The following is a 27450-nucleotide window of genomic DNA, read 5'->3' as shown; positions in this document are numbered from 1 at the left end:
GGTGGTATATCAAATTAGATATTCTGAAGCACCGTCTCACTACAAAACAACTAGATCTACTGCAGTTGTGGAGTAATTCTGTGGAGAAAGCAGCTACTCCTCTACATAAAATAGTACTATGAGCCACAGAAAATGGTATAGTCCAGGAGAAAAATAAAGCTATCTTAAGATTTATAGCCAGCCAGGCACGGTAGCTCACACCCTGTAACCCCAACACTTTGGGAGGCTAAGGCAGGAGGATCCCTTGAGCCCAGGGGTTCAAGACAAGCCTCGGCAACATGGCAAGACCCTGTCTCTACAAAAAAATTAAAGAAACTAGCCAGGCATGGTGGCACGTGCCTGTAGTCCTGGCTACTCAAGAGGCTGAGGTGGGAGGATCTCTTGAGCCCAGGAGGTCGAGGCTGCAGTGAGCCATGTTCACATCACTGCACTCCAGACTAGGTGACAGAGAGAGACTATGTCTCAAAAAATAAATAAATAAATCTGTAGCCTATCTTCCCCTAAAGAAAAATAAAGGTCAGAAATAAAAAAAAAACAAATCTTAAAGGAGAAACATTGACGGGGAGAATGGACAAACAGGAAACATCTTCATAATACTGATTCATCTATTATATATGAAACATAAAATCAATCTTTAGAAAGAACTGCCATTCAAGCCACATGCATATTTTAAGTCACCTAATACTGTGACAGCGTAAGATGTTCCCACTTAAAGTAAACCATCATAATGGTCTTTTAGATGAGTGATCCTTCAACAAGATCAGCTCCTATTTCTGACACAAGTTAAATGAAACTGCAAATGCAGTTGTCTGAAACAATGTTATTTCATAGATGCCATTTCTGAGCAGTCTGTCCTCTAAAAGCTAATAAAATTTTAGACACTTGGTTTCTATTCTGGCAACAGTGAACTAGATTCAGGAAATAAACAAAAGTTGCTTATTTTTTACATGTGCTAATGCTGCAAAATCCCATAAAGTAAAACCTTTGGTGACTAGAAATTTTCTAGAATTTTCCAAGGTGGCACATTTGTTGTGTTCTATAAAGCAGCTCATGCATTGATAGACTAAAAGACATTTGGGTTTTTTTTGTATCACTTTCAACCTTCAATGTAACAGGTGTTTCAAATAGTAAGGCTGGCCGAGCAGTCACCTAAATGAAAACAGTTTGCGTTTTTTATTAAATACAATTTTCCCCCCTCCTATTCTGTAGGTATTTATTACCTTGCTGACTCAACCACTGTATTATTACTCAGAATATAAAATGTTACTGCTCAAAAGATTTCAGGAAAATATTTTTCTATCATATATATGTCACTCAAGATTATCAATAATATACCATTAAATAAAACTTTAATTTTCTTTGGATCAAGAATTGTGTTGAGGTTGAAAAATATTGCTGCCTAGGATCTTAATTATAGAAATGTCATTGTTGATTAAAAGGATTGCAGGACTTTGAAGTTAATCAATTCCTCCAAAAAAACATAACACAAATTCTCAAATGGTGATGTATGTTGTCATTCACACTTGCTGGAAAACAACAAAGGAATCAGTAAATCTGACTAATAAAGTCCACTGTTCATACAACACTGACAAGCCAAAGATGCAGGCATCAACAGAGAGGACTGTTTTTCTCTATTCGGTATTAGTCTTCGATTCATGAATCACTAAATAATTTGTGCTATAGTGTCTAATTAAGTTAATAACCCATTTGACTTTACTTGCCTGAGAAAGGCAAATCATTTGCATAACAATAATTTGCAGAGTTACTTGCTACTGTCACTTATAATTCTATCCCACTGGGCACTACCTATACTAATTTCTCCACCTGTATGTAGCATATCACAACTAATGCTCAGGATGATTTTGAGTCATCAATAAAAGCTTGAATTATATTTTTGATACATCTTTAAAAACAGAAGTATATTTTATAAAAAGGATTTCATCAAAATGTGGCTAAAATAGATAGGGAAGCAATCTGGTATAGTGAAACTAATATGAGTTCTGAAGCCAGTCTGACTTAGAAATTTTGGGTCCTCCATTATTTGGCACATCACCTTAACTTTTTTGAGTATTAGTTTGCTCACCTGTAAAATGGGGGAAGTATCATCAGGGTTACTGTGAGGATGAGACAGCAAAGGAAATGCTGTAAATACTCAATAAATGGCAGTATTTTACATACACTTAAAACACAGTCCACTTTCTGGAGAATTCTACTTCGCAATTATTCACTTCCTTGTGTTTCCACATCACTTAGGTTTTTTTTTGTTTTTGTTTTTGTTTTGTTTTTTGGTAACCTAAGATCTTGTGATAAAGGGTAGAGTTGTGAAAGTATTCGAATTCTGACTACTCTCATCAATTATTCCATCTGATTGGGTAGTTTCATTTAAAGGAATAATGTTTAAAAAGCCAAACCAAAAGTTCATACCTAGTATTGTTTTTTAAAGCCTGCTCACAGCAGATATTTTAATGTAAAATTTAGACTTTCACATTCATAACAGTGCTCTTATTTAATTGCACATATCAATATCACAATATTACACAATTAAAATGTCGAAGATATTAATGCATAAAATTTCTACGAAAGCCTAGACAAACTCATTTCTCCGGAGGCTGAGGTAGGAGGATCACCTAAGCCTGGGAGGTTGAAGCTGCTGTGAGGGGCAACAGAATTTGTCTCAAAAACAAAAATCCTCATTTCTGTTAACTTTTTATGTAGTCAAAATCAAGACTTCTAGTATTCATATTACTTTAGTCCCATGTGGATTTACACACTAACCTGGTAGAAATGCGACTAAAGACTGCATTGAAGTTGTTGCAGCTGAGAGAAAATAAAACCCCAGAGGCAGAATTCCGAAGTTCAGCTGCATGCTGGTTTCCTTCACGACAGGTGTGAAGAAAATGGCAGATTTCTGGCAGCAACTGTTTGACCAGCATCGTTTCATCTAATCTCATTGTGTCCTTTGGTTGCTAAAATAGAAATAATCACATTATTCTAAAACTTTAATTTGATCTATAAACACTTCTATTATGAAAATTTTCAAACACACAGAACAAAAATAATGAACACCTATATACACACTTCCTAGATTTAACAACTGTTAACATTTTATCATATTTGCTACATCTGTCTAAAGATAGTTTAATAAAGAGGATGGTTCCATCTCTGACCCCATAATCACAATTAAAGTTCAATCCCCCTGCCATCCTTACTAGTTCTCCCATTCCTGTTGCTCTCTTGTTCATCAAATGAGCCCTTCCCTGGGAATCCCCATTTTGTTGTGAGTTCTACAATTACAGAATCAACTTAACTCATACTGATTGATGAGTGCACTGTGTCATCTGTCTTAACATTTAAGTAAATTCCCGGGTGAGCATTCACACTTGCTTTTGTGCAGACTGACCAAAACAGACACTACTTACTCAAAGTAATTTTATTTTGGTTGAATCTTTTCAAAGTAAGTTATAAATATAATACTTCATCCCATGTGACCTGGCATCTCTTAAAAGTAAGAATTTTCTCTAATGTAACTTCAATACAATTAACACACCAAGGAAAAATAAACAATTCCCTTGTGTCATCTAATACCAAGTCTGAATTCAAATTTCACCACTGCCCCCCAAAATGTCTTTCGTAGCCATTTTTACTCAATAAGGATCCAAAAAAGTTCACCAATTGCAATAGGATGTTTCCTTAGTTTCATTATTCTGTGCAAGGGCATAATCTCAGCTCACTACAACTTCCACCTCCAGGGTTAAAGTGATTCTCCTGTCTCAGCCTCCCGAATAGCTGGGATTACAGGCGCCTGCCACCATGCCCAGCTAATTTTTGTACTTTTAGTAGAGCCGGGGTTTTGCCATGTTGGCCAGGCTGGTCTCAAACTCCTGACCTCAAGTGATCCACCCTCCTTGGCCTCCCAGAGTGCTGGGATTACAGGCATGAGCCACCACCCCCAGCCCATATTCACCACTCTTATTTCCCATGACTTTAAGTGGGTCAGCTGCCTTACAGAATGTTCTATATCCTTGATTTAATTATTTTCCAGTGACATAGATTGATTTGCTCTTCTAGTTACTGTATTGTGTATTTTCTTATTTATTTATTTTTTGAGACGGAGTCTCACTCTATGGCCCAGGCTGGAGTGCAGTGGCACAATCTTGGCTCACTCCAACCTCTGCCTCCTGGTTTCAAGTGATTCTCCTGCCTCAACCTCCTGAGTAGCTGGGACTACAGACACGTGCCACCAAGTCTGGCTAATTTTTGTATTTCTAGCAGATATGGGGTTTCGCCATGTTGGCCAGGCTGGTCTTGGATTCCTGACCTCAAGCGATCCGCCTGTCTCGACCTCCCAAAGTGCTAGGATTCCAGGTGTAAGCCATGGCGCCCAGCCTGTATATTTTCTGTAAGCTAAAATTTAAACCTAATGGTCTGATTAGATTGAGGTTAAACAGTTTAGGGGATTCACTACAGGTTACATTACATCGCACCATGAGCACAAAAAGCGAGGTTGTCCCGCTAATGACACCAAGTTTGATAACTTTGGTGTTAACACTGAAATCTCTACTTTGTAAAGTAAATATATACTTTACAATTAACAATCAATGGATAAGTTATCCTGCAGGTATGCTGTTCCACATTACTATTTCACCTAACAGTCTTGATGTCTGTATGTGGATAAGAATTTTAATAACACTGAGCAAGATGGCAAAGAACAAAAATCTGTACAATCGTGTGCTACGCTCAATTCTGTAACTGCAATCCAAGCACTCTCAGATGCAAATACACTGAAACATAGGGACAATACATAAACAGACTTCATAAAAACCTGTGGGCCAGGCGCGGTGGCTCAAGCCTGTAATCCCAGCACTTTGGGAGGCCGAGATGGGAGGATCACGAGGTCAGGAGATCGAGACCATCCTGGCTAACACGGTGAAACCCCGTCTCTACTAAAAAATACAAAAAACTAGCCGGGCGAGGTGGCGGGGGCCTGTAGTCCCAGCTACTCAGGATGCTGAGGCAGGAGAATAGCGTGAACCTGGGAGGCGGAGCTTGCAGTGAGCTGAGATCCGGCCACCGCACTTCAGCCTGGGCAACAGAGCGAGACTCCGTCTCAAAAAAAAAAAAAAAAAAAAAAAAAACCTGTGAATTCACATTACAATGCCTATTTCTTGTTTATAGACTAACCAAATAATACAGATGTTAACTCTAACATAAAAATCTGAGAAGTATTAAATCTTTCAAATAAGTCATATTCACGGGAACAAAAATACTTAAGATTCCTCAAATTCTACAAAATTTCACTTACAACATATTGGTAAGTATTTTTCTTTCACTTAACTATTCCAACTATGTATATGACAAACATGTACTTGTGAGCTCAGTTCTTCTTAAACTGCCTCAATTTGCTTTGATTTAAAACTAAGAATCGGCCGGGCGCGGTGGCTCAAGCCTGTAATCCCAGCACTTTGGGAGGCCGAGACGGGCGGATCACGAGGTCAGGAGATCGAGAGACGATCCCGGCTAACACGGTGAAACCCCGTCTCTACTAAAAAATACAAAAAAAAAAAATAGCCGGGCGAGGTGGCGGGCGCCTGTAGTCCCAGCTACTCGGGAGGCTGAGGCAGGAGAATGGCGTAAACCCGGGAGGCGGAGCTTGCAGTGAGCTGAGATCCGGCCACTGCACTCCAGCCTAGGTGACAGAGCAAGACTCCGTCTCAAAAAAAAAAAAAAAAAAAAAAAAAAAACAAATAAAACTAAGAATCAAGAAACATCTGTAAAATCATTGAAGGAAATAAAGAAAACAATTGTTCGATAATATAAATAGCATTATTTTTTAAATCGTAAATGTAATGAAAAAGCATACACATTTTTCAACAGTAGAGCAGGGCAAGGTAATATACATTTTATGCATTATATAAGTTATACCAGGCCCACTTATTAGCATTTCAATTAGGCTATCTTCAAAGAGTATTAAATCAAACAGAGGCCAATAATATCAGTATCATTCTCCAAAACACATTTATCATTACCTCTCAATTACAAATGTTAATGGAGAAAAGCTGTGAAACTGAACAAGGCAATAAACCACCCCACACCTCACCATTCAGTCATCGGTGTGGCTGATATACTCGTAATTTGCAGTCAAAGTAATAAGACCACTGGAAAAAACTGATTCAAGAAAAGCTTAAAATTTGCCCACCTTCCCAATTCCATCATTCTATGTAACAGCTCTTTAGCTCTTTCACTCCATTTTACACGAACAATAGCATATCACAAGTTAACAGAAAATACCATGCTAAAACAACTAGCTCACCTTTGATTTTAAGTAGAAAACTTACAAACACTGTCTCCATAATTTTGGAATATGGTCAAGGGTCAATAAGAAAATTTAAAATATTATGCTTAGGGCAGGCACAGTAGTTCACATCTGTAATCCCAGGACTTCGGGAGGCCAAAGTGGGCAGATCACTTGAGGATAGGAGACAAACTAGCCTGACCAACATAGTGGAAACCCCACGGCTACCGAAAATACAAAAAAATCAGCTGGGTATGGTGGTGCATGCCTGTAATCCCAGCTACTCGGGACTCTAAGGCATGAGAATAGCTTGAACCCAGGAAGTGGAGGTTGCAGTGAGCCAAGAGAGTGCCACTGCACTTCAGCCTGTGCCACAGAGTGAGACTCTGTCTCAAAAAATATATATATACACACACTATATATATATTTATACATATACTGGAAATGTCTATATATACTATATATACACATATATATTTATATATACACAACATGTAGTGTGTATATATATATAACGTCTGTGTATACATATATATTTTGCTTAGATTTTCAATTGTGTCAATATAATTTTTTTTTTCAATTCCCTATCCCAGTGCTTCCACCAACACTTCTCAACCACACTATCAGTCCTCATATATTAAGGTCTCTTTCAACTAGTTTTACTATAGTGAACTGCAACATATGTGGAAGAGGGAAGCAATTCTGAATAAAAACAAAATTCTGAATTCTGAGCCAAAGGAAGAGAGAACATAAGAAATGAGTTAATTTCAATACACATGGACTAGGCAGATCATTAAAATGGAGGTATTCAATTTATATATTTATATAAACTCTCACCATGTTCCAGGAAGAATTAAGGATACTGACATATAGAAATACTTTCTTTACACAATAGAAATCATCTTGAAAAAGTTCAAATTAATTAATGGTTGAAATACACTGTGGTAACAACTTACAGGAAACCAGAGAAATAATTGTTTGGTACTGTCCTCCACATACCTATCACATGTGTGTGTGTCTACATAAAACAAGTGTTCTCAAGGTAGTATCTATCCTTAATAGGTTTAATTTTTAAGTTCTCATTTACATAAATTTGAAAAGTAGAATATCAAAATCATATTCATATAGGAGGAAATACAAGATTACTCTTGGTCTTCTGAATCACATTCTCCAACAACTCTCTGAGAGATCCGTCAAATTAAATAGTGATCTCTTCATAAATATTTTCTAAAAACCTGAGAGACAGATACGTGGCTGAAACATAACATTTTATAAGTAAACTTAACATCTGTTTAATTTACAAAAGATGAGAGAATTTTCCCACGAAAAATTGTCACCAGGTCAGCTATTATTAACAAAACTCGTATTTATATGTCTTAGACAAAAGTCCGTATGACTGTCCTCTTGATCCACATCTGTACTTTGGTACATAAGATCATTCTCAAGATTGAATTCACAAAGCCTGCCTACTTAAGATCAATTTACTTACCCCAGCAAGACATTTTTCCAGTGTATCCAAAATAATCAACTGAGAGAGATATAAATTTTTTTCAGCAGCTTCTCCAAATATTCTCTAACAGAAAAGATATTCAGAACATAAAAGTTAGTTTCACTCTCTGCTACCAATCAACACACATCTGAAAAGTGAAAGACTAAAAGATCAACAATAATCTTCTATTTTATCTCCCAGATTATACTATACTTATTATTTCTGATTTTATCCTAATCCTCATAAAAACTAAATTCTCAGGCAAACAGAAATGGCATTTATTAAGAGTTTGCCATTAACCTTGTAACAGTAAAAGATGCTGTTTTGGTTCATGTTTTAAAAATACGTAGGATTTAGACACATATATAGATCTGTACCAGAATCTTGAATTGGGGATTTAACTACACTTTTATGCCAAGAAATAATCAAAGTCTTAATTTTTATAGCAAAAAAATGCTACAGCACCATAGTGAATTTTAAGTACTCACTATCCTCAAAATGAATACTACGTATGTATTAACAAGAGACTATGGTTTTGAAAACTTATTTAATAAGCACTAAATGAAAGCCAATATAACAATGCTGTTTTGTTTTGAAAAAAGGGTCCCAAATATTAAAATATTTCAATCTAACTGGGAACACAGCCATATATTCATATGTGCAAATACTAAACTGTGCCCCACACACTGCAACAGAGGAGCTAAAAAAAATATTAAATGTCTTTAGGTAAATCTCTTTATATATTTATAAATAGTCCTACTTTTGGGGGGAAAATACTAATTTTTTCCATAAAGAAGGTAAACAATTTTCTACACCTCCAGTTTATTAGTTTTGTACGTTTAGAGTATTGTGTAAGCAACTTTCTTAAAAGGAAACACACCAAGGATGATGTGAACAAAAAGTTAACCACCACATGCTCTCACTCATATGTGGAAGCTAAAAAGAGTAAAAAGTAGAAGACAGGACACTAGAGGGAGGAAGGGTAGGATGGGGGAATCGGGGTGGGTAGAGATTTGTTAAAGGATACAGAAATACAGATTTATAGGAAGAATAAGACTTAGTGTTCTATACTACTGTAGAATGACTACATGAACATTATATAGTTAAGTTTTTTTTTTTTTGAGACGGAGTCTCATTGTCACCCAGGGTGGAGTGCAGTGGCGCATCTTGGCTCACTGCAAGCTCCGCCTCCCGGGTTCACACCATTCTCCTGCCTCAGCCTCCCGAGTAGCTGGGACTATGGGCACATGCCGTCACACCCCGCTAAGGTTTTTTTTTTTTTTTTTTTGTAGAGACAGGGTTTCACCGCCCGTCTCAGCCTCCCAAAGTGCTGGGATTACAGGTGTGAGCCACTGCGCCGGCCTATAGTTAACATTACATAGTTTCAAATAACAGGAGAATATTCAATATTTCCAACACAGAGAAATGATAAATGTTGAGATGATGGATATGTTAATTACCCTAGTGGGATCACTATGTATTATATGTATTGAAACATCAATGTACCCATAAACATGTACAATTACTGTGTATCAATTAAAAAATAAAACAGAACAAGAGAAAAAGTATTTAAAATATGGGAATAAGGGAAAAAGGTAACTTCATGTCTTTTCAATGTCATACTAGAACATTATCTGATAAACCTAAGGAGCATCTCAAAAAAAGGGAGGGGGAATGATCTTCACAACCTATAACCAGTTGTTTCACAACTCAATACAAACAAATACAAATTGGGATTATAAATGCAGGCTGGGCATGGTGGCTCACACCTGTAATCCCAGCACTTTGGGAGGTCGAGGCAGGCGGATCACCTAAGGTCAGGAGTTTGAGACCAGCCTGGAAAAAATGGTGAAACCTTGTCTCTACTAAAAATACAAAAAAATTAGCCGAGCATGGTGGCGCATGCCTGTAATCCCAGCTACTGGGGAGCCTGAGGCAGCAGAATCACTTTAACTAGGGAGGGGGAGGTTACGGTGAGCCGAGATTGCGCCACTGCACTCCAGCCTGGGTGACAGAATGAGACCCTGTCATTCATTCATTTATTCATTCATTCATAAATAAATAAATAAATGCTAAAGACTGGCAGACAGTTCAGAGTTAATTAAGAAAAATCCAGATCAGTTGCCAGGAACTGAGTATGTTAGTTTGGAACAGCTTAGAATGGAAACATTAAATAGGAATTTAGAGAGAGGAAGGGATCACTTGAGAGACAAAAGATGTTGTATGTTCAAAGGTACAGTGGGAGAACAGTTGGAGTACTGTGAAGTCTAGGAAACGTCAATAGATTTTAGAAAATGGGAAGAAGAAAGAAATGAGCTTTTAACAGTGGAATTATTTGATGAAACGGGTATTTGAGAAAAACTGTTTCAACAACAGGCTAACTACTACAGAATCTGTCACAGGTTACAGAAGGTAGAAAAAACACAGTAATATCTTCATTAAAAAATCAATCCACATTTTAGGACTATGAGATCATATTCTATCATCTACTTAGGGCTGAGACAATCATATGTAAATTGAAATAAGATGCTGAAGAAAAATATGTGTAATAGATTACTGTAGTCAGTTCGTGTATGACACAAAAGCTGTATGAAATCCTAATTCAAGAAAAATACTGGAAAAGGAAATATGGTCACAAAGAATAGGAGATGTTTCTAAGGGAAACAATAAATTAAAATGAAAGTTAGTTACTTGTGCTCACTGAATCTAAAACCCAGCTAATTAAAAATTTGAACAAATAAAATAAAAAAGGTTCTCTGTGCTTGTAAACAAAATAAGATTAATGGTTATATCCAAAGTCCACAGAAAATCCCTTTCCATACTTCAAAATATACTGTTCTAAACTTTTTAATCAAAAACAAAAGAAAGCAAATTCCCCGAAACACAGTAACCCAAATACTCACCATATTGTTAACATTCTTTAAGATAGTAGTGAGGCCGCTTATAACCAAAGAAAACTTGTATTTGGAAATATTGATTAGACATTCCTTGTTGTGCTCAGTACTGACTTTGGTATGTGTGTTCTGCTGTCCTGTTTTTATTGGAAGCTGAAAAAAAAAGAAAAAAACATGTTAAGAGCTTATCCTTAAAAATGACTATAAATAACTTACTTCCCATTGAAAATCATGATGTTTTAGGAAATTTGCACCTCAAACTCCAATTTTCAAACTCCAATATATGATACACAGATAACTATATCTGAATTTCAAACTCCAATATATGATAGCATTTATTATAGCAAATCTTAAATTCTTTGGAAACTTTCACTCTTGCAGCTTTCTTTCTGGAAGTCTTAAATCTCTAGCTACAAAATTAAATTCTTCACCCAGCACTATATAAGAAGAAATGATGACTCACAGAAATAGAGCTATTTCCTTGTGGCTAAAAATTATTTCAGAGAATGTCTGCAATAAAATGCATACAACCGTTTCCCTTATCCATTGAACTCAGACATTAAAAGAAAAACAGACCAAGAAAATCTATGTCCTAGACCTCTAGTCAATAATGGCAAACAACTGCTGATTGTTCAGAAGCAAGAACAAACTATAAAACCTGGAAAAAACACAGTAAGACTGACTCAGTAAGATAAGCACCCTCAGCTACACAATTGAAGGGATAAAAGAACACAAGTAGATAAATCCCATGAGAAAAAATATTCTATGAGAAGATCACATTTACATTTCTCTGTGAATGAGTTAAGTTCCACTGTCTAGAAGTTCATCTCTACTCTGCTCAAAAACAGCAAAAGCATCATGGACATACTTACTGTTAATATTAAACCCTGCTAATGCTAACAAAGAAACCTAGCAATGTTCCTCTGTGAAAAAAAACAAACCTGAATATAACATTCTCATTTTTAATATAGTACAACTAAAGGTGGAAAGAGACCAAGGGGCATGCCCAAGTTTGCTAAATCAGTTAATAATGGACGATTATCTTGATAGTAAAGAAATACTAAACAGGCTGGGCACGGTGGCTCAGGCCTGTAATCCTAGCACTTTGGGAGGCTGAGGCAGGCAAATCACGAGGTCAGGAGATTGAGACCATCCTGGCCAACATGGTGAAACCCAGACTCTACTAAAAATACAAAAATTAGCTGGGTGTAGTGCCATGCACCTGTAATCCAAGCTATTTGGGAGGCTGAGGCCTGCCAAATTGCTTGAATCCAGGAGGCAGAGATTGCAGTAAGCCGAGATCACGCCACTGCACTCCAGCCTGGTGATAGAGCAAGACTCCATCTCAAAAAAAAAAAAAAAAAACAAAAAAAACAAAAAAAAAACTAAATGAAATGGGGGGGGGCATTTTTAGAATGTAAAGGAGTGGGCAGAACAGAAACTACAAAACTTTGTAATGTTAATTATAAAGATTATGGAGGAAAACAACCTGAAGGGCCAAAAATAGGACTTTCAGAAGACAGCAGGAGCTAAAATGCAGCTTGTGAATCTCCCTAAGTATCCCGTAAAAATCAGAGAAACGGCCAGGTGCAGAGGCTCACATTTGTAATCCCAGAACTTTGGGGGGCTGAGGCAGGCAGATCACTTGAGGTCAAAAGTTCAAGACCAGCCTGGCCAACATGGTGAAACCCTGTCTCTACTAAAAAATACAAAAAATTAGCCAAGCATGGTGGCACACATCTACTAGGGAGGCTGAGGCACGAGAATGGCTTGAACAGCAGGTGGAGGTTGCAGTGAGCTGAGATCACACCACTGCACTCCAGCTTGAGCATCAGAGGCTCTGTCTCAAAAAAAAAAAAAAAAAAAAAAAAAAAATTAGAGAAACTAGAATTCTTCTAGTAAAACCACAAACTGATGAACATCTACATGAAAATGAAGGGACAAGGCCCCTCATTCCCAAACCCAGAGAAGTGAACAAATAGAAACAAACCATTTACAGTTACAAAACTGGTTGGGGACAGGCGCAATGGCTCACGCCTATAATTCCAGCACTTTTTTGAGGCTGAGGCAGGAGGACTGCTTGAGTCCAGGAGTTTAAGATCAGCCTGGGCAACAGAGTGAGACCTCATCTTTACTTTAAAAAAAAAAAAAAAAGCTAGTCTTGGTAGTGTGTGCCTGTAATCCAGTTACTCAAGAGGCTGAGGCAGGAGGACTGCTTGAGTCCAGAAAGTTGCAGTGATCTAGCCACTGCACTCCAACCTGGCCAATGGAGTGAGATCCTGTCTCTGGAAAACAAAAACCAAAAACACTGGTGTGGTATAAGCATCTATGCAAGAGAAAGCAGGTGGAAGGAGAATGTCTAATGGATCTGACAAGAGGAGATTCCCCAATGTACTACATCCTTAATAAAAAGCACAGCAGCCCAATTTAGGAATATTAGCCAAAACAGAGGGTAGTTATGCTTACTGCAATTTGCAGATGAGTGAAAAAGGCCTATGATAAAGTCTGAAGAGAATGGAGCACATTCAAAACCATCACTGTCTAATAGAATTTGCTGTGGTAATGATACTGCTCTGTATGGGCAATGCCCAATATAATAGCCACTAGTCGTCACATGTAGCTATTAACCACTTGTAACCTAGCTGGCATAGATGAGAAATCAAAAGTTTAAAGTTTATTTAAATTATTATTAAAGTTTATTTAAATTTAGCTTTAAGTAGCCACACATGTAATTATTAGATCTGACTGGACAGCACAGTTCTAGCCCACACTGAGAAGAAACTGCTGAGAATAAACTCCAAACCAAAAACAAGGGTAAAGGGAGAAAAGGAAAAGGGTCCAAATAAAGATGAAAAACAGAAAGATGAACAAGAGAGTTCTGAAAGAATGAGACCATTTTTTTTTTTAATTTCATGAAAATAAAAAAAGAATAAGCTCTAGAGCCATAAAGCTACAAAGCTATCCTGGCCTACAAATCTCTCCTACCAATTCAGAAAAATTAATTTCACATAAAAATGAGCCAACAGAAAAGTACTATGATCAAATAATATGTAAAGTTATTATAAGAAAAAAGAATACAAAACAGAAAAACATAGTAAGGATCTAAACAACAGAAAATCAAAGTATCCAAAAAGACATATCCACCAAGAGATGAAAACTGTAAATGATTATTTCAAAGTGAGCCAAGAGAAATTAAGAAAAATACAAAAGATGTGGAATAACACAAATAAGAATTACAGATAGAAATAAGTTGGCAGAACTCAAGAAATAATTAGAAGATAAATCATTTCAGAAATGAAGACTAACCAGAAGATACACAAGAATGAATTAACACAGAAGATAATGCTTTAAGAGTAAACGAATGTTGAAAAAAAAAAGGAGGAATAAGGAGGAAAGTTGTAATATAAAAAAGTAATTACATATGAGATAGTAAGGATTTGCAATAAAGTGACAAAAAAGATACAAAAAGAAGATCCAACATACATATAACAGGAATCACCAAAGAAAGAAACCAAACCAATGGAATAAAATGGATCGTAGAAACTAGAATTCAAGAAAACTTTGCTGAAATTATTATCGAAATGTTTAAAAACTTGAAGCCGTATCTTTAATGTGCATACCACACACCTGGAAAAAGTGAGCCAGAATGACCAACACCTGAACATATTTTGAACTTCTGTGAACAAGAAAAAAAAAATCTTTTGAACTTACAGGAAGAGGAAATTATTTATACAAAAAAAATTAGACTCTCATCAGACTTTGACAAAATTTTGTCAGAAAACAATAAAGTAAAATAAATGTAAGATATTTAAAGAAAACATAAACCAAGGATTTCATATATAGCCAAACTGAATTCAAATACAGTCAGCCCTCTGAATCCATGAGTTCTCCATCTACGCATCCAAGAAACTGCAGATCAAAAAAAAAATTTAGTATGTCTGTACTGAACATGTACAGACTTTTTGTCATTATTCCCTAAATAACAGTGTATAACAACTATTTACATAGTATTACATTGTATTAGGTATTATAAATAACAACTATTTACATAGTATTACATTGTATTAGGTATTATAAATAACAACTATTTACATAGTATTACATTGTATTAGGTATTATAAGGGATGATTTAAAGTACACAGAAAGATATGTGCAGGCTATATGCAAATACCACACCATTTCATATCAGGGACTTGAGCATCTGCAGATTTCACTGTCCATGGGGGGTCCTGGAACCAATGTCTCAGATACTGAGAGACAATTGTATAGCAATGACAAACTGTTCTAAACTGCAAGAACCCTGGAAATTTTGTTCCCTTTTCCTTTTCCTGGAGGATATACTAGGGCATATGCTTCGGATGACCAAAATACCTCGAGAGACATCCACATTAATAAGAATCATAAATATATTTAGTCATGTGTCACTTAATGATGGGGTATGTTCTGAGAAATGTGTCCTTACATGATTCCACTATCATGTGACATCACAGTGTACTTATACAAACCTAGATAGTATAGCCTGCCACACCCCTAGGCTATATGGTATACAGGGTACAAAACTGTACAGCATGTTACTGTTTTGAATATTCTTGGCAACTTTAACACATAGTGTTTGTATATCTAAACATAGAAAAGGTAAAGATACCGTATTATAATACTAAGGGACTCCCATTACATATGCAGTCCATCATTGACCAAAATGTCATTATGTGGAGCATCATCGTATTTTTTCTTTTTTTTTTTTTTGGAGACAGAGCCTTGCTCTGTCACCAGGCTGAAGTGCAGTGGCATAATCTCGGCTCACCACAACCTCTGCTTCCCAGGTTCAAGCGATTCCCCTGCCTCAGCCTCCCTAGTAGCTGGGATTACAGGCGTGCACCACCATGCCTGGCTATCTTTTTTGTATTTTTAGTAGAGATGGGGTTTCACCATGTTGGTCAGACTGGTCTTGAACTCCTGACCTCAGGTAATTCACCCGCCTCGGCCTCCCAAAGTGCTGGGATTACAGGCATGAGCCACCGCGCCCAGCTGGAGCATCACTGTATTTTCTAAAAGAACTGAGAATGGTGGTAATAAGGGAGAAAGTATATTAGGTGACTGCTTTATGTACTTGATAATATAGATACAATTATCAAAACTGAGGAGAGGGAGGGTGGTGACAGTATATAAATAGCAGATTATGTTTCTTGTCTTGTTATTAACTGAGAGTAAAATGCTAGGAAAAAAGATGAGAAAAGGAGGTTTCTAGTTCATTTCATTATTGCTCAGAGTAAAAAACCAACACATAATACCCCTCCACCCCAAAAGAGAAGGAAATTAGAATACCATATAAAGGTATTAATATAATGGTAACCACCAGAACAAAAACACAAATTGTACTGGTGGTGTGTGGTGTGTTAACTGTTAAGCTGGGAACTACTTTCCCAGATCCCATTTACTGTATGGTTCTGGGTTAGAGTTGGTCTAAAGGGTAATTTGTACAGGCTGTCTATCCCTAATCCAAAAATCTGAAACCTACAACACTCTAAAATCCAAACTTGTTGATCAACAACATGACTCTCAAAGGGAAATGCTCATTTCAGATTAGGGATGATCATGAGGAGTAAAATGCAAATATTCTAGAACCCAAAAATATCTGAAATCCAAAACACTTCTGGTCCCAAGCATTTCAGATAAGGGATACTCAACCTGTATAAAATTTGTTTGAAATATGGAAGTGAAGCAGCAGCTATTGTTCTGAAGGTTTTCACACTAAGATACAATGAGAGACAGATACAGAGCACCCAGAAAGTTCCAGCTTTTACTCTCTTTCACTCTACGTCCAGCTCTTTCTTTGGACCAGTGGTCACTTTGCTGACCAATACTAGCCCAAACCTACCACCAGATGCTCGGGTGCAAACCTACAGGGCTTTGTAAGACAAACCTTACATGGCAAGAGTGTCCCACAGTGCCCTCTTCAAGCTCCTCCTTCATAATCTCACTTCAGTGGCTGGATATACTTAACTTCTCAGATTTCCCAAACCCCTCCAACTTATCTATCCATTGTCATTGATTTGGACGATCTGGTTAGTGGACTCCCCTGATCCTCCAATTCCCCGTTCTAGATACTCACCTCACTTAATCCCCTCAAAACTGTATACAATCTAATTTCTACAATAAATTCCTTATCATTACACAGTCTGAATGCTGGTCTGAATAAATCTTTCTAAATACAAAAATATACGTTGAGGCCAAGGCACACAATTGAAACCAGCCTGGCCAACATCGTGAAACTCCATCTCTACCAAAACACAAAAAAATTAGCCGGTGCACACCTACAGTCCCAGCTACTTGGGAGGCTGAGGCATGATAACTGCTTCAACACAGGGGGCAGAGGCTGCAGTGAGCTAAGCCCCACTGCACTCCAGCCTGGGCAACAGAGCAAGACTCTGTCTCAAAAAGTGTGTGTGTGTGTGTGTGTGTGTGTGTGTGTGTGTGTGTGTGTACGTGTATATATGTGTATATATTTATATATGCTGAAAGAGCAAAGAGCATGAACACAGTGACACTTAAATAAAAGGCATGTATAAAATTAAATGTAATGTAAAACCAAAAAAATGAATCAAAATTCATTAAACGATAGAATAATCTCCAGGATATATCTTAAGTTAAAAAAAAAACAAGATGGAGAAAATATACACAGTATGTTCCATTCATCTAAGAAGAGGGAGGAGATAGAAATATATGTTTCTTATATTAAGAAACAAAACAAAACAGCAGAAGAATGAAATGCTCAAAAAAGTTAGTGGTTGCCTTTAGGAAATGAAAAGAAATAAAGTAGAAGTGACAAGGATAGAATCCATATTCTATATGGAATACATATTGTTTTTGTAGATTTCATTTTAGAACTATGTAACTTACATAAACATAAAATTAAAATTTTAAGAAGTCTAGAAATCAAAAATGAACAAATGAACTGAAATCTGTATCTAATTCTTTAATGGTATAATCATAAAGAAAGGAACTAAATAATTCTGTGGTATTTTAATTCCATCACTCCTAGTGTCTCTAAAAACCCAAGACTTTCAGCATGGGAAATAAAAGTAATGGTAAAGTAAAGCACTTGTAGTCTTGAATTTTAAATAGAAGTATCTATATGAAGTCAAGATATTTTATTTTGTATTTTAAAACATATACTTCTACTTCTGTCCACTGAAAATGCCTAGAAACAATGACCAATCCCATAGTAATGACTAATGACCAATCCCATAGTAATCCTCACTCAGTTGTAATCCTGAACTACCATTTCCCAGTAAAAGGAATCTGAACTCCTTTAGGAAATGGCTGCTTCTATGTCTGGAGGTAAAAACACACACATACACACACACACACACACACACACAAAGGACATAATGACCCTGGAACATCTTGTCATACCAGACAGCAGCACTGACTAATAAGGGTCAAGTCAAAAATGGTTAGGAATGAATTTTAAAGAGGTCCCCACTGGCCAAAAGTGTAATAATTTGAACATTGTTAAGGATAGCAATTTACTGAAACATATTAAATATATTTAAATCCATACTACTGTTTCCATGTAGGACAGAGTAATTTACTGCAAAACAATAGCTCCCACCACAAACTTAATTTCTAACAAAAGATGAAATATAAAAATCATCTGTTTGAAGAATTCAGAGAGCTACTGAAGGAATAGGGATTAGTAACACTAAGATTCCAAAAAGAGTGAGCTATAATGAGATAAGGGGATCTTCTGCAGCTGCTTTTCCCCTGGGACATTTGCAGATTCTGGTCAGGAAAAGAGATTGAGAAATAAGGCTTTTTTCCCCAGGCAATATATCTCTATTGGAAGAAGAAACCATCAGAGATTCTGGTGTTCACTGAGAGCTAGATTGGCAAAACTGAAGACGTGAGGGAATCTCAAATGCCCCCATGAGTGGAAGAGTGTAAAAAGGCTAAACTAAAAACTTCTGAAAAGCAGATTTTGAAAGCCTTGCAGCTTCAAGACGACTTTAAAAGAGTTCAGAATCTGCTAGTGGAGACCTTAGTAAATACAGTTCTCAGTGATAAGCCCTGGAAGGCTGTGTCTTCTACAAACAGGAGCACATTACAGCAACTGGAAACCTTGGTGAGCTACTAGTAGGTAACTCAGCACTTACCTTGGAAACTGGCATTATCTGCTGAAATTGGCATTATCTGTTAAAAGTGAACACACACACACACATTCAGCAATTTCACTAGATATATATACCCAACAGAAATGTATATATGTTCACCAAAAGACAGGCACAACAATGTTTTATAGCAGCATGTTTTATAATTTCCAACAACTGGAACAATCCAAATGTCAACAGCATAAGTGGTTTATAAAAACTGGTATAGTCATACCATGAAAAAATACACTATAATTGTGAGCTTAATTTCACAAATACAATACTGACAGAAGTCAGAACAAGATATACTGTATGATGTTACATAAATTTCAAAACCATGCTAAATTCATCCCATGATTTCAGAAGTCAGGACAGATCCCTGGAAGACAGTGACTGAAAGGAAACACGAGGAGGACTTCTAGATTCACAGCATTGTTTTATTTCTTGATCTGGATACTGTTTACACTGGTGTGTTTACTTTGTGAACATTTAACTGAGCTGTGTATTTACAATTTGTGCCCTTTTCTATACACATAACAGAAAGTTTGCTAAATATATGCTTAAATCCATGAATGCATAATAATAATAAAAAACAAAAACAAATTGGCCATTTGGTGGATACAGAGAAATCGTGGTAGACCCTGAGCTGCTACCCAGTTCCTCCTTCAAAAAAGGACTTGCCTTAAATGCTGGGAGTGCTATCAGTCAGCCCCTTCAGGGAATGCCTCACCTACAGGCAACAACCCTGTTCAAGGTCATACCCTTCCCAAGATAACCCGCATCCAAGGACTAATTGATATGGCAATATAAAGGCCTGGACACCTCAGCCACCGCAATTCTGGGCAACTCAGAAGAGCCATTCTTGCCCCAGGCTCCCATTCTCACTCCAGGCTCCCAGTGGGGGTTGGCCAAAGCTGGTGTTGGGCCTGCACTGCATTTGCCCAGTGCTCCTCACTCCCAGCTGTTGATTTCAAAGAAAAAAAGATAACAACAAAAAAGCTGATTAACTTCCAATTGAAGACTAAGTTTGAAAGCTACAGAGACTCTCCTCTCCTGCAGCAAGAGGGCAGAGAGACCTAAGGACCAGAACCAGCACTTAATTATCGCTCATTTATTATACTTCTATATCTCAGAGATATACAGGTTGGATGGATGGATGGATGGACAGAAGGACTGACAGACGGACAGACAGATAGATAGATTAGGTATCTAAATCTATATGTGTGGAGCTTCAAAGGTTGAACTCCCAAAGGCAGCAGGTCACCTACGCCCAGATCAGGGACCCGGCTGGGAAAGAACAAGATTCTGACACATGGAATGGAAACATCTGGGTTGGTGCTCCCAAAAATCTTGTCTCCCCAGATTCCTGAACCTTCTGCCAACAACCAGTGAGCCTGGAAGAGAACCCCAAGCCTCAGATAAGATTGAGACCCCAACCAAAACCTTGATTTCAGCCTGGTGAGAACCCAGCTAAGCAATGCCCTGACTCCTGACCCACAGAAACTGTAAGATAGTAATTTTGCGAGTTTTAGGCTACTGTTTGTGGTAGTTTGTTACACGGCAATAGAAAACTAGAACAACTACCAAACCTGAATCTATAATGTAAACTCTTGTGAGCTTCAGATGTGTTATCCAAATGTCCATTTGGTTTCTCCACATGGATAACTTGTTGGCACTTCAAACTCAACATTTCCAAAGCTTAATTCATAATCTTCCTACCATGTTTCCTGTCTTAGTAAATAATACCACAATCTCCAGTGTCAGCAACACCATATGGAACAGAAGAACTGCCCAGTTGAACCTGTTCTCTCAGATGTCCCATGTTGGACATCTGAGAATCTTCATGATACTTTGTTCCCTTTACTTCATCTCCCTTTAGTCAGAGGAATTTTAAAAATATATTTTGGCCTCCACCTTTACTCATTTCTCAACTTGCTCAGAAGCCAGGCAGGGAAGGAAGAAAAGTGGTACTCAGATCTCCCAGGCTCCTACTAACAGCACCAAATCCTATGACAGAAAAAAAAAAAATCAAGATTAAGGAGTTCTAAGTAACCAAGAATTTATCAGATGAGGTGGTCAGGGGAAGCTCTCTGAAGATGTGACATTTGAGCAGAGACCTAAAAGTAGTAAAAAAAAAAAAAAAAAAAAAAAAAAAAAAAAAAAAAAAAAAAAAAAAAAAAAAAGGGAAGACCAGCCATGGGATTAGTGGTTGACACCTCTAAACCCAACACTTCGGGAAGCCGAGGCAGGCGGATCACGTGAGGTCAGGAATTTGAGACCAGCCTGGCCAACATGGGGAAACCCCGTGAAACCAAAAAATACAAAAATTAGCCAGGCATGGTGGTACATGCTTGCAGTCCCAGCTACTCAGGAGGCTGAGGTGGGAGAATTGCTTTAAACCGGGAGACAGAGGTTGCAGTGAGCCAAGATCACACCACTGCACTCCAGCCTGGGCAACAGAGTGAGACCCTGTCTCAAAATAAACGAATGAATGAATGAATGAATGAGAATGGGAAGACCCATGCAAAGATCTAAAGAAGAGCATTCACGGCAGTAGTTGTAAGTAAAATGGATCCGATGTTGGGTGTGGCATGTTCAAAGCCTACCAAGAGGGCCAATGTGGTTAACCCAAAGGCAACAAAAGAGGAAAATCTAGGGGATGCGGTCAGAGATTCAAGAAGCAGGAGTCAGATCATGAAAAGCCTTATAGGCCATTTTAAGAACTTTGAATTTATTTTGAATTTGATGATGTCGCAGATTATATTTTCCAACTGTCAAGTATCTCTCATCCCACTTGCTTTCCTGAAATAAGACTTTGCCACTCCCTCATTAGGAAGAGAAATTTATTTTTCTACCTCCTTTCATCTAGCAGGTCCCAGTGACTATTCTGACCAATAAAATATGGCTGAAAGGCACACTGTGTAGTTCCAGGCCACAGCCCTTAATTGGTCTGACAGTTTTCATTTCCCTCTTCCTAGAAGTCAGCTGCCATGTAAAAAATGGGACTACTCTGAGATCAGCATGCTGTGAGAAGCCGAGGCCACACGCAAAGATTCTGAAGAATGGAACACCATTCTGGAGAGAGAGGCCAAGAAGCACTGATGAGCCAGACATGTGACTGAAGAAGCCATAATGGAAGGAATTCTCCAGTGTCAGCAACACCATATGGAACAGAAGAACTGCCCAGCTGAACGTGTCATGAATTCCTCCACCCCAAAAATTGTGAGCACAATAAAATGGTTGTTTTTAGGCTACAAGGCTTTGGAGTAGCTTATTATACAGCAATAGATAACCAAAAGACAGGGGAAGAAGGCACTGAAGGAATTTAAGCAAAGGAATGACATAATCCGATTTATGTTTTTAAAAGGACCCTCTTGTTGCTCTATGTTAGAAAACAGTCTTACTCAAGGGAGGATGGTAGCTCAGTTAAGCTAGTAAGAACAGAAGAGAAAGTAGTGAGATGTTATAATAGATTTAGAAGGGGGATGCTTATTTAAAACAGTAAGCTGATTCTGAAGTTAACTTAGAAGAATAAACTTGTGAGAATATCTAAGAAATTTTTGAAAAACAAGAACAAGGCCAGGCGCGGTAGCTCACGTCTATAATCTCAGCACTTTGGGTGGCTGAGGAGGGCAGATCACGAGGTCAGGAGATCAAGACCATCCCGACTAATACGGTGAAACCCCGTCTCTACTAAAAATACAAAAAAAATTAGCCGGGCGTGGTGGTGGGTGCCTGCAGTCCCAGCTACTCAAGAGGCTGAGGCAGGAGAATGGCGTGAACCCGGGAGGCGGAGCTTGCAGTGAGCCGAGATCGTGCCACTGCACTCTAGCCTGGGCGACAGAGCAAGACTCCATCTCAAAAAACAAAACAAAACAAAGCAAAAAAAGAAAAACACGAACAAGAGACATGACCAAGTACTGAAATATACTGTTAAGCTCTTATAACACAACCTGTACAAAAGTATAAATTAATTTCAGTCACAGAAAAGATACTCCTATTTACACAGAAATTTAATATAATAAAGGTGGTTTTTCAAATCAATGGTAAAGAATGGATTAGTCAACACAATGATGCCACATCAAAAAGACAAGACTAATTCACACCAAATTTTAAAATATATGGGCGCTGCCAGGTGTGGTAGCTCATGCCTGTAAAACCAGCACTTTGGGGAGGCTGAGGAAGGAGGATCACTTGAGCCCAGGAGTTTCGGACCAGCCTGGGCAAAAAAGTGAGACCCTGTTTCTACAAAAAAAAAGCATTTAAAAATTGGCTGGGGGTGGTGGTATGCACCGGGAGTCCCAGCTACTTGGGAGGCTGAGGTGGGAGGATATCTTGAGCCTGGGAGGTTGAGGCTGCAGTGAGCCGTAATTGCACCACAGCACTCCAGCTTGGGCGACAGAACGAGACCTGTCTCAAAGAGCGTGTGCGTGCGTGCGTGCGTGCGTGTGTGTGTGTGATTAAGAAAAAACAAAGCCATAAAACTATTAGGACAAATACTAAAGAATAATTTAATAATACTGGAGTGAGAAAGGTTTTCCTAAGCAAGACAAACACACAGCACCTATAATAAAAACAATGATATCTGCCTACAAGAAAATGTATAAATTCTATAACAAAAAGACACTGCTAATAAAGAAACAAACAGGAGGTAAAAGAATGTACAATTAGCTACCAAAAAGTTTACATAACTAATAGATAAGGTTGTCTTGTCTATTAATAAGAATATTTATTGGAAAAACTTCAAGAAATAAGGGGCAATGCAAAGATAAGTGATCAGTAAATATATAAAAATATGACCATCTCATTAATAATTTTTTTTTTTTGAGACGGAGTCTCACTCTGTTGCCCAGGCTGGAGTGCAGTGGCGTGCTCTTGGCTCACTGCAAGCTCTGCCTCCCAGGTTCACGACATTCTCCTGCCTCAGCCTCCCAAGTAGCTGGGACTACAGGCGCCTGCCACCACACCTGGCTAATTTTTTGTATTTTTAGTAGAGACCGCATTTCACCGTGTTAGCCAGGATGGTCTCGATATCCTGACCTCGTGATCCGCCCACCTTAGCCTCCCAAAGTGCTGGGATTACAGGCATGAGCCACTGCACTCGGCCTCATTAATAATTTTTAAAGTGCAAAATGAAATTAGACCACATTTGTAACCACATTTTTCACAAAAAAGGTAATACTGGAACACACATAAGAAAATAATTATGCCTAGAATGAGGAGGAAAAAACCTACAGCCAAATTAAAAATATGAAGTCATTGTATTTGAGAGGTAAGAATAAGATGATTTTTTAAAATTTTTACTTTTATGAGTTTCTCTTCAATTAGATACATTACTTTCACACAATTGGGGAAAACCCCTTTTTAAAAACATTTCTTGCTATATTATAGAAATCTTTGGATATAATGGAAGAAATGTAAAGCTAAACTGCACGAAGAAATATAATTATCTCTATTAACAAACTATCAGCAACTTAAGATATAAGATTTCAAGAAACAAGAGGATTTAGCAAAAGAAGGCATAACATTAAGCAAAGCACTCTGTGAACAATGGTTAATTTGTTTCTAGTTTCACTTAGAAAATTCTTCAAAAGGTCACAGGCTAAAATTTTTGCCCCTGTGTACATTCTACTCATTTTCTAAAAGGCCCCTTAGACCATAATGGGGGTGGGGTTTACATTAAAATTCACATAAGTTTTCATCTAAATGAGAGAAAAAACAAAGAAAATAACCATGCTAGGGGGAAAGTGCCCAGTACATCAGCTCTAGACACCAGGTAACAAACATAAACCAGGAAGAAGCCCACACGACATGGAATTAAGTCCTCCTCCCAATAATCAGGGGAGTGAACTTGGAAGCACATCATTTCCTGCCCCAGTAAAACTTTCAGATGATATAGCCCCAGCCAATGGCTTGACTGCAACCTCAAGAGACTCTGCTCCACAGGCATCCAGCTAAGGTACTCCTATCCTTCCTGACCCATAGAAACTGGGATAATAAATGTCTGTTGTTTTAAACTGCTAAGTTTTGAAGTAATGTGTTTTGCAGCAATAGATAACTAATATACTGCAAGTCTAAGTGCTGGAGAGTCAGAAAGCACCAATTACTCCCAAGAAAAGAAAAATAAGACTTTATCCCAACAGATACCTGCTGGCTACAGAAAGGATTAACATTTAAATTCTAACTAAAAGGCCATCAATAATGTCCCTGAAGAAACAGCACCAATACCAACACTGTAGTAAGAAAAAAAGGAAGAATATTTCTTTTATTAATATCTAAAATCACATATCCTTCCTAGATGTCTCTCAACTGAGAGAATAGAATTTCTGGTAAATATTTCAGATACTTTAAAAAAAAAAAAAAAGACTAAACACCTTCTATGTGTCAGGCATTATGCTGGGTACTACAGATACAACCATAAAGTTAAGCCTGATCTCTGCCCCAACAATACCTTTAAAAAAAAATTTGTGCATATGAGATTTACAAGATGATATCATGGGATGTCTATAGACAATAAAATGGTTACTATAGTGAAAACATATCTATCAGTTAGTGTGTGTGTGTGTGTGTGTGTGTTATGAGCAGTTAAATTACTTAATAAAAATCCCTAATACAATTTTATTAACTATAGTCTTCATGTTATACCTAAGCTCTCTAGACTTCTTTATTCTACATATCTGCTATTTTGTTATCAATATAACCTAACCACTGTTTTATTCTCTATCTCTGTATATCTGACTTTTTAAAAACATTCCACATATAAGTGAGATTATATAGTATTTTTCTTTTTGTGTGTGGTCTATTTCACTTAGCATAAGGTCCAACCATATTGCGGCAAATGACAGAATATCCTTCTTTTTAAAGGCTGAATAACGTTCCATTGTATAAACACACACATACACATTTTCTTTATCAATTTGCCATCAACAGACATTTAGGCTGTTTTCATATCTTGGCTACCTTGGGAATAACACTGCAATGAACATGGGAGTGCAGACACCTTTATGAGGTGATTTCACCTCCTTCAAGTATCCACCTTGAAGCGGGACTTGCCCTAGCTATACTTTTGAAACACAAAAATTTCTATAAAACAAGGATTTTTAAGTGATAACTGATTCTAAGGATATATTGTTTTATTATAGAGTTGACACAAAATTTTTGTCTTTATAAAATTACTTGCTAGGGATCTTCTATTTGATCATCCAAGATAACAATATTGCTATAAACAATCACTAATTAGCACTTACTGAGCACAAGTACCAGGCACTAAACACATTATATACCTCACTGAATCCCACAATTGTCATTATCCCAATTAATCTCTCAGTCTGAGTCTCTGCCACTCTCCTTTTATTCTCCCACCACTTTCCTTATTCATACTTTCAGAGATGCCATCCTGAACCCCACAGCAGTAAGCTTCCTTGACCTCCCCTACATGATTCTTATTACTGTAATTACATAACCAGATGATACGTTGTTTAATATCCACTGTTGTGCTACAATGTAAATTCCATGGGAGCAGGGCAGGTATCTTTCTTGTAATCATTTTATCCCCTATGGTCAGGAGTTTTAAAAGGCAATTAGTACATACTTGCTAAGGAAAGAAAAATGCACCGCCTCTTGCTGCCCTCAACAACCACCTTTTTACTGCCTAGGGCAGTATGCTTCTAACTGTTGTCCAAGAACAAGTGGTCTCTGCGAGTCTACCAATCAGTCTACAGATAGTTTGGTGATCTCAGAGGAAGAGACCCATCAACAATTACCTTCACCTGTGTTTTACAAACTTGAACTGTAAAATAGTATTTCTACAATAACCCTACTTCCTTACTTCGTTACTTCCTTAACGAGTGAAAATCTCTGTAACATAAACCAGCAGCCTCTTTCCTTTATCTTGCTTCCAAGTCCGATAATCAGACATGTATCTTCCCAGGCAACCAACCACGCAATATTTTCTGGAACAAACTAATGTTCAAAGACAAGACACACATGGGCGCCTGTAGTCCCAGCTACTCGGGAGGCTGAGGCAGGAGAATGGCGTGAACCCGGGAGGCGGAGCTTGCAGTGAGCCGAGATAGCGCCACTGTACTCCAGCCTGGGCGACAGAGCGAGACTCCGTCTCAAAAAAAAAAAAAAAAAAAGAAAGCCTCCAACAATAAAGTTAGTTCTCCACCAACTTACCCTACCCCATGCACATGAGCTTCCAATTATCTCACATTTAAGAGTAGAGGCCAGGCACGATGGCTCATGCCTGTAATCCCAGCACTTTGAGAGGCCGAGGCGGGTGGATCACGAGGTCAGGAGATCAAGACCATCCTGGCTAACACAGTGAAACTCTGTCTCTATTAAAAATACAAAAAATTAGCCGGGCATGGTGGTGGGCGCCTGTAGTCCTAGCTACTCGGGAGGCTGAGGCAGGAGAATGGCGTGAACCCAGGAGGCGGAGCTTGCAGTGAGCCGAGATAGCGCCACTGTACTCCAGCCTGGGTGACAGAGCGAGACTCCATCTCGGAAAAAAAAAAAAAAAGAGTAGATCTGCATTTTTTTCCAGCTTCGGGTATAATTGACAAAAATTATAATTTATGGTCTACATGATAATTTAATAAATGTATACATTCTGAAATGATT

At 37.8% G+C, this 27450-nt stretch overlaps 1 protein-coding gene across 5 annotated transcripts in view; it reads right to left on the bottom strand.

Moving 5' to 3' along the window:
* The window catches only part of NF1 (neurofibromin 1), a 293463-nt gene that overhangs the window by 214917 nt on the left and 51096 nt on the right, over positions 1 to 27450 (bottom strand). For all 5 annotated transcript variants that reach the window (XM_050763771.1, XM_050763772.1, XM_050763768.1 and 2 more), the window contains exons 2-4: positions 10685 to 10828; positions 7782 to 7865; positions 2776 to 2966 (exon numbers count right to left, since the gene is read on the bottom strand). In XM_050763771.1, the coding sequence (XP_050619728.1) occupies positions 2776 to 2966; positions 7782 to 7865; positions 10685 to 10828 (419 nt within the window). The remainder of the gene's footprint in view (positions 1 to 2775; positions 2967 to 7781; positions 7866 to 10684; positions 10829 to 27450) is intronic.

This window comes from Macaca thibetana, chromosome 16 (assembly GCF_024542745.1).
Source record: "Macaca thibetana thibetana isolate TM-01 chromosome 16, ASM2454274v1, whole genome shotgun sequence".
NCBI lineage: Eukaryota > Metazoa > Chordata > Mammalia > Primates > Cercopithecidae > Macaca > Macaca thibetana.
Note: the sequence above shows the minus strand (reverse complement) of the source record. Positions and strands in the feature narration are given on the sequence as shown.